At 46.6% G+C, this 7,382-nt stretch overlaps 1 protein-coding gene across 1 annotated transcript; it reads right to left on the bottom strand.

Moving 5' to 3' along the window:
- Positions 1 to 1,057: 1,057 nt before the first annotated feature.
- Positions 1,058 to 1,726, bottom strand: LOC139047090 (TNF receptor-associated factor 5-like). The gene has a single exon (XM_070521048.1). The coding sequence runs from the start codon at positions 1,724 to 1,726 to the stop codon at positions 1,058 to 1,060; it is 669 nt and encodes a 222-aa protein (XP_070377149.1).
- Positions 1,727 to 7,382: the final 5,656 nt, after the last annotated feature.

Below are 7,382 nucleotides of genomic sequence, written 5' to 3'. Positions count from 1 at the left end.
TCAAGGCACGTGAGCTCTTGACAACCAATCAGAGAGTCAACATGGCGGATAAAAGCGGCTGCCATGCATGTTGAGAATAGAGCGCCTAGTCGATGAAAATTGCTTCTGGATCATTTTTCGCCCAAATCTTCGCGGCCCATGAGAATGGCGCGGCTTACCACCGCGGTGGCGGAGTGTACGCGGAAGATTTTCTTGCATGAATTTCCACAGCGCGTGGGCCGCACAGCCACCCCAAGTTTTAAATACATCTCGCGAGAACAATATACGTTATGCACATGCGTCGTCCGGAATGGAACAACGTAACAGATGACGCTTGCAATGGAGGGTGCTTTGCGAGTACCTCTGCTGGTCTCGCCGAATATCGCCATTGAAAGGGGCTAAAATAGCGTGCGGTCGATGCTTGTGCGACATAGTTAAATATGTGGGAGGCTGCACACATTTCTTTTAATGCTCGCTTTTTTCATCTGCTTCGCGCCTCTCCTACGCGATATTATGCAATTGCAAGTTAAAGTTTCGGTAAGGTGCCGTTGTACTGGAAATTAGAAAGTTTGGTATTCTAACAGTACTGTCAATCCACTGGAACATTGTCGTGACCGCACATAAAGCTACCTTTTCAGATTACTGCAGATAAAGATGTTACTCACTTTCACATCGTCTAAGTATAATTTCCATTCGAATGCGTAGATGTTAAACGACTCCCACTGTTATAAACATTGAAATTACGAGATATATTGAAGGGGAGAAGTCGCGTCAGAACAGTTAGAACAGATTAAAACTGACGCGCACCGCACTATCACTACGTCCTCCCAACCAACGCATAAGAATATTGGTCGCATGAAGGGCGTCCAAGGCGCTCCATTCAGCAACGAAAGTTCACAAGAAACTTCACAATTTATTACATTCAAGTTGTTACATTCAGAAATGAGAGTTTACATCAGACAAACAATTGCGTAGCGCACATCGCTTCGAAGCAGGCCGATATTCCACGACGGTGCAGCGCGTTGCAACGGCGCGTAACAGGCCGTCGGTTCTGTCAGTATTGTTGCGTGACACCGTGTCACTGATTGCAATAATTCCATGTCACATCGTCATCCCCATCTTCCGAGCTGGCTGTCAACTGTCTTCGAAGTCTTTCGATCTGCTCTGTCAGAATGCCGACCGCGTCCCGAACCTCCGAAGTCGTCGAGGCCAACCCTTGCTGAAGCTCTTTGCGGGCGTTTCTCATGTCCTCCAGAAGAGACTGGCCGTACGTGGCACGAACGAATACTCCTTCCACGCCTTGGCACGTCCGAAAGTGGCCAACTAAGTCCTTGAAAGCCATGGACTCTTCACACTTACAACACTCCTTCCGGTACAAGGCGCAGTCCTTGCTTAAGTGGCGGTTCAGATCCCCGAGATATCCGGTATAGTTGCAGCCGCTGTCGGCATTCAGACAACGCACGTTCTTCTTTTCCAGCATACACTTGAGTGCAGGAGTACAGGGACTGTCGTTCAGATTTTGCTTGTCGATCCAGCACACAGTTACGGCCGCTTTTTTAGCATCTTCCAGACACTCCTCACAGACTATATGGAAGCATGAGAGGCTACATGACTTTGCCGACACTACGCCGCACCAGCTGCAAACTTGCACCTCGTCGACTTTTTTCGTAAACTCGATAGTCTGCTGTTCGATGTGGTTTCCGAAGCCACAAACGCGGTGCCGGAACGCTTGACGCTTGTCGCCCATGCCAGGTGCTCGTCGCGCCACTGAACAGGCCCCAATTCACTGCGCTCTTCGATGCGCTGTAGAAGCAACTGCGCAGAAAGTCGCAATGGGCCCCAAGTGAGCACAAAGGAAAACACCGAGACTTTTACTACGACCATAAGTTTGATAAGCCGAATCTGTGGATAAGCGGAGTCGGTGGTAAACCACTCCTCCCAAAGCATCTCTGTAATCGCTGCTGCAAAGTCACTCAAGTTAGTCGTGTAAAAATTGTATGAAAGGTGACTCGAGTTGTCTACATCGTTGATTCAGGAATACACGATCTTTGTCAGCTGACATGCCAGAAATTATGCCGCGCAAAGCTTGCCGTTTCGGCACAAGCTGGTCATGATTTTCTGCGGCTCTACACCGTTTTCTTTTTGCCGGCGTCAGAGCGAAAAAATATAGAAAGGCTAAACGGCGCAAGCGCGAGTAAATGGGACAGCGGCGTTCATAGACGCCATCAATCGTACATACGCCAGTCAGCATCACAGCAGGGCGCACATTGCCTCTTGAAGCTTGCGCTGTGAAGACGGCGTGAGGTTTCCCGCAAGCTGCAGCATCGTGGTGGGCCTATTCGATCGCAGCTCTTTGGCGCAAGGCTCGAACCGTGCTCTGCGAAGCGTCTCGCCACTCGGCAAGCATGAACGGCCCAATCCGACGTTTTAGACGCACCGTGCACGGATTCGGAAGCCACGTGGAAATGAAGACAGTGGAGTTCTTGGAGAAGCTCGAAGACTGGCACGCTTGCGCTTGGTGTAGTGCGGTGTCCTCAAAACTTTCGCTAATGCGCTGTCGGCACGTCATATGTGACCTCTGCACCGACGAGAATCATGTGGCTATAAGTGCATATCGAGAGACTGTATACACGATTTCGTGCTGCGGATTCGCGGAACGCTATTCTCCGTTCCAACTGGAGGCCGGGCACCCTGGCGGTAAGCGAGTTCGTTGCATCAACGCTAGCTGTGGCTGCGACTTCGTTGGAGCTCTGAGTGACTTGAACGAACACCTGCGGAAGAACTGCGCCCTGTACTCGACGACGTGCTCCAAATGCGGAGACGCCTTTGCCTACAAGGATTTACGAAATCACTACACTGCATGCAACGGCAAACAGGGAGTCTTTCTTCGCGCCGTGGACGCTCGCTCCCTGCTTGACAACCTGGGCGCCGCATGCGGAAAGCTCGAGCTGGCTGTAGCCTCTGCCAAGCCGGACCACGCCGATGCACTGCGGGACACCGTCGGTCGGCTAAGCGAACAGTTGGCCCGGATTCAAGGCCAACTGGATGCGGGCCTCCCGTGGCACGTGATACCGAGCCGAATCCTTCGTAAGGGCATATGAAGACCATGACGCGGACGGCGGTGCTGTCGTTTGCTCGGGCGGGTAATTACAACTTACCTTGTCGAGTAAATTGCGTGAATACTTCTTTCCGGGCAACCGCTGCCGTTGTGCATTTACGCATACACACATTCGTGTAAATTAGTTCTTTTCGCATTCGTAGTTGCATTTCAGGATTTTGAGATTCTCGATGCACCCACGCCGGTGTTTTGCTGCCGTGGTGCTTTAATCTAGTCGATGTCGTCCCCTTGCCATTGTTGTAGTCACCATCGTGTATGTACATAACGCACGCACACAAACACACACTGCTCGCCTGATAATGAACTCTAGGAACAAGTATTCACCGAACCTGCTTAGGTGTGTTTACTCACCTTCATTCAAAAATAAAAACTTAAGCTTTGGTTCTTGTATAACGCAGCTCAGAAATAAAACTGTGGCATCGTGAAAACCAGAGGGAGGGCGAGGTGGCGTTGTTGGAGTGTCTCACTTTCAAATAAAAGTGAATGAAAACAAAAAACAAAAATAACGAGGTTTAGGGGCGCAGTTATCACATAGTGCGGTCATATACCGTACGTGCGTGCCTGTCAAAGGTGGTTACTGGCCGACAGCGCGCATTTGAAAGCGAGAAAACAAAAAAATTATAGAATAGACCCGAAAAAATATATTTCAGGCATGCTTCGGCCACGCGCTCCCCTGTCGGCATTGGATCTGATTCGAATCGTACAGAACAAAGCTCGCTGCAGTTTGGTTACACTGTCGCATTGCACGGACATTCAGCAGTTCTTGCTGTGCTAGTTCACGCATACAAGGATGGAATAGGACGCAAGAAAAAAAAAATTTGAAGACTAGGGCCGTTATCTCTTGCGCATTCGAAAAGCCGACGTTCAATTTCGCCTCACGCGATTGTCTAGGCCACACTGATATCGCGGCCTAAGTCAATGTAGGCCCATCACGCGAGGCATAACCGATCGTCGGCTTTTCGAACGCATACACGATAGCCGCCAGGGCAGGAAAGCGCGTCCTTCACCTGTTTGTGGTCTCGGTTCAATCTGTTTCACGTGCTATTGTAGCGTGCCCATGTGGTCCATATTCTGTTCAATGGTGTGACAATATAGGCTTGTTGTTTCGTCATCATCAAAAAGGTCATTAGACGACTGGTCTTCTAAGCCCAATCTAAAAGTTTGTCTGAAGACGTTTGTTCTATGCATGTTCAAGCAGTAGTTCAAGTGAGTGTTTAAAAGAAACGTTTCTCAGAAAGTTCTCTGCAGCCCCACTCAGAGAAGCCGAAGAAAAACGCGGTAGTTATTCCTTATGGACATAACGATTCTCACAAACTGAAAAAGACAGCTGAGGGGTCTAAAGCTCACAGTTTTTTTTCTGCGCCTTATGAGCTTGTGAGCCAATGGAAACTGACCCTGTCAACCTTCAATTGCTGAACTCTGTCGACTGAGGCTTGCTTAGCATTACTGTTCGAGGAACCATCAGACATTGTTTGGGATATCATCGGCCTTAGTGAGGTTAGAAGAACTGGTGAGGCTTATACGTCACTGGATTGCAGCCATGTCCTCTGCTATAGAGTTCTGCCAGATAAGAAGCAATACGGAGTAGGATTCTTAAGCTATAAGAACATAGCGGGCAACATTGACGAATTCTAAAGCATTATTGAGAGTGCAGCCGTAGTCGTACCCAAACTTAAGTAGAAGTATAGCTTGAAGATATTACAAGCCTATGCTCCAAAATTCAGCCACGACGATGAGGAAGTAGATCAGTTTTATGAAGATATTGAATTAGCGATTAGAAAAGTGCAACATCGATATACAGTAGTAATGAGTGCCTTCAATGCAAAAGTGGGGAAAAGCAGGCGGGTGAACAGGCAAGCGGTAACTACGGCGTCGATTCTAGAAATGCTATAGGAGAGGTGCTGGTAGAATTCGCAGCAAAAAATAAGCTGAGAATAATGAACACCTTTTTCAGGAAGCGTAGCAGCAGAAAATGGACCTGGAAAAGCACTAATGGTGAAACAAGGAATAACATTGACTTCATACTTTCTGCCGATCCCAGCATAGTGCAGTATGTAGAAGTGATAAGTAGGGTAAAGTACAGTGATCATAGGTTAGTGAGGGCTAGGATTCACCTCAATTTGAAGAGAGAGAGAGAGAGTAAAATTGGTCAAGAAGAAACAGGTAAACTTAGAGGCAGTAAGGGTAAAAGCAGACAAATTTAGGCTGGTGCTTGCAAACAAATTTGCAGCCTTAGAACATAGAGATTATGACCATGACATAGAGCTAATGAATGAAAGCGTAACGAGGCTGGGTTCTGAGGCAGCAACTGAAGTGGGGGGCAAGGCACCAAGGCAACCAGTAGGCAAGCTCTCCAAAATAACAAAGGACATAATAAAGAAACGACAAAGAATGAAAGTGTCCAACTCAAGAGATAAGATAGAATTCGCGGAACTGTCAAAACTGATCAAAAAGGCGAAAATAAGTGATATTCGAAATTATAACGTGAGAAACACCGAGGAAGCCGTAAAAAATTGTCGCAGCCTGAAATCACTGAGAAGGAAACTTGGCATAGCACAAACCAAGATGTATGCACTGAACGATAAGCAGGGTAATATCATCAGCAATCACGAAGGTATAATAAATGAAGCGGAAGAATTCTATACTGACATGTACAGTACCCAGAGGACTAAGGAGAACTACATTTGGAACGTTAATGAACAGGATACAGAAACTCCTCCTATAGCTAGAGATGAGGTCAGAAGGGTCTTGCAAGATATGAAACGGGGGAAAAGCGGCAGGAGAAGATGGAATAAGAGTCGATTTAATCAAACATGGAGGAGATATAATGCCTGAAAAACTGGCGGCTCTCTAAGAAATGTCTATCAACTGCAAGGGTCCCAGAAAACTGGAAGAATGCAAACATTATCCTAATCAATAAAAAGGGAGACATTAAAGAACTGAACAATTATACGCCTATTAGTTTACTCCCAGTATTATAGAAAATATTTACCAAAATTATCTCCAATAGAATAAGGGCAAAGCTGGACTTTAATCAACCAAAGGAACAGGCGGGCTTCAGGAAGGGATTCTCTACAATGGATCACATCCACGTCATTAATCTGGTTATCGAGAAATCCGCAAAGTACTATAAAGCTCTTTATATGGCTTTCATAGATTACGAAAAGACATTTGATTCAGTAGATACCAGCAGTCATAGAGGCATTGCGTAATCGAAAAATACAGACCGCTTGCGTATATACCTTGGAAAACGTCTACAGAGATTCCACAGCCACTTTAATTATACTCAAGAAAAGCAGGAAGATACCTATAAAGAAAGGAGTCAGAAAAGGAGACACAATCTCTCCAATGCTATTCACTGCGTGCTTAGAAAAAATATTAAATCTATTAAACTGGGAAGGTTAGGGAGTAAGGATCGACGGCGAGTACCTCAGCAACCTTCGGTTTGCCAATGACATTGTTCTATGCAGCAACACTGCAGACGAGTTACAACAAACGACTGAGGACCTTAACAGAAAGAGTGTAAGAGTGGGGGTGAAGATTAATATGCAGAAGACAAAGATAATGATGAATAAACGGGCAAGGGAACAAGAATTCAGGATCGCCAGTCAGCCTCTAGAGTCTGTGAAGGAGTACGTTTACCTAGGTCAACCCGTACAAAAATGACGGTTGATTAACCATTGATATATTGTTGGGGAATTGTTGAAACAACGGACTTCAACAAATTTTCAAGAACAATTGAGTTCACTCAACGCTTGCGCAACAATAATACTGTTGAGTGTTCTCAATAAACAATTTATTGGGTGATTTGTGTTGATTTTTCTTGTTGTTTTTTTTGTTGTGTAGCAGTTGAGTCCAGTATACAATAATTAGGACTCGCATATGAAGACATTCCAAACATTTATTGCGATGCGTTCCAACCTCATTCCTGTCACTTTGCGGCAGATAGGTTCTCCGTTCGCCTGGCTTTCATTAAAAGAAGATAATGTGTGACCGATGGGGTGGAATCGAAGGTCGGCCGTCGAGCCTGGTACTCTAACCAATAGGCCACGAGCGCGCGCATACTCCTCTCATTCGAAAGCCAGTAAGCTGTGAAATGCTTGGCGCGTGTGCCGCGTGCCACTTCCTGGTGCTGTCGCTACAGCTGGCGCTTTCAAGCGCCCATCTCCGGGACCGCCCCACTGTCGTAGCCATTTTCGCTACGTAAAAACTGCAACGTTAGACTAGATTCATGACCGCCCAAGTTCATAACGATTTATTTCTTCGCCGCTGTACAAATGCTATC

Source organism: Dermacentor albipictus, chromosome 6 (genome assembly GCF_038994185.2).
Source record: "Dermacentor albipictus isolate Rhodes 1998 colony chromosome 6, USDA_Dalb.pri_finalv2, whole genome shotgun sequence".
NCBI classification, from domain to species: Eukaryota; Metazoa; Arthropoda; class Arachnida; order Ixodida; family Ixodidae; genus Dermacentor; species Dermacentor albipictus.
This window is presented reverse-complemented; position numbering and strand designations above follow the sequence as displayed.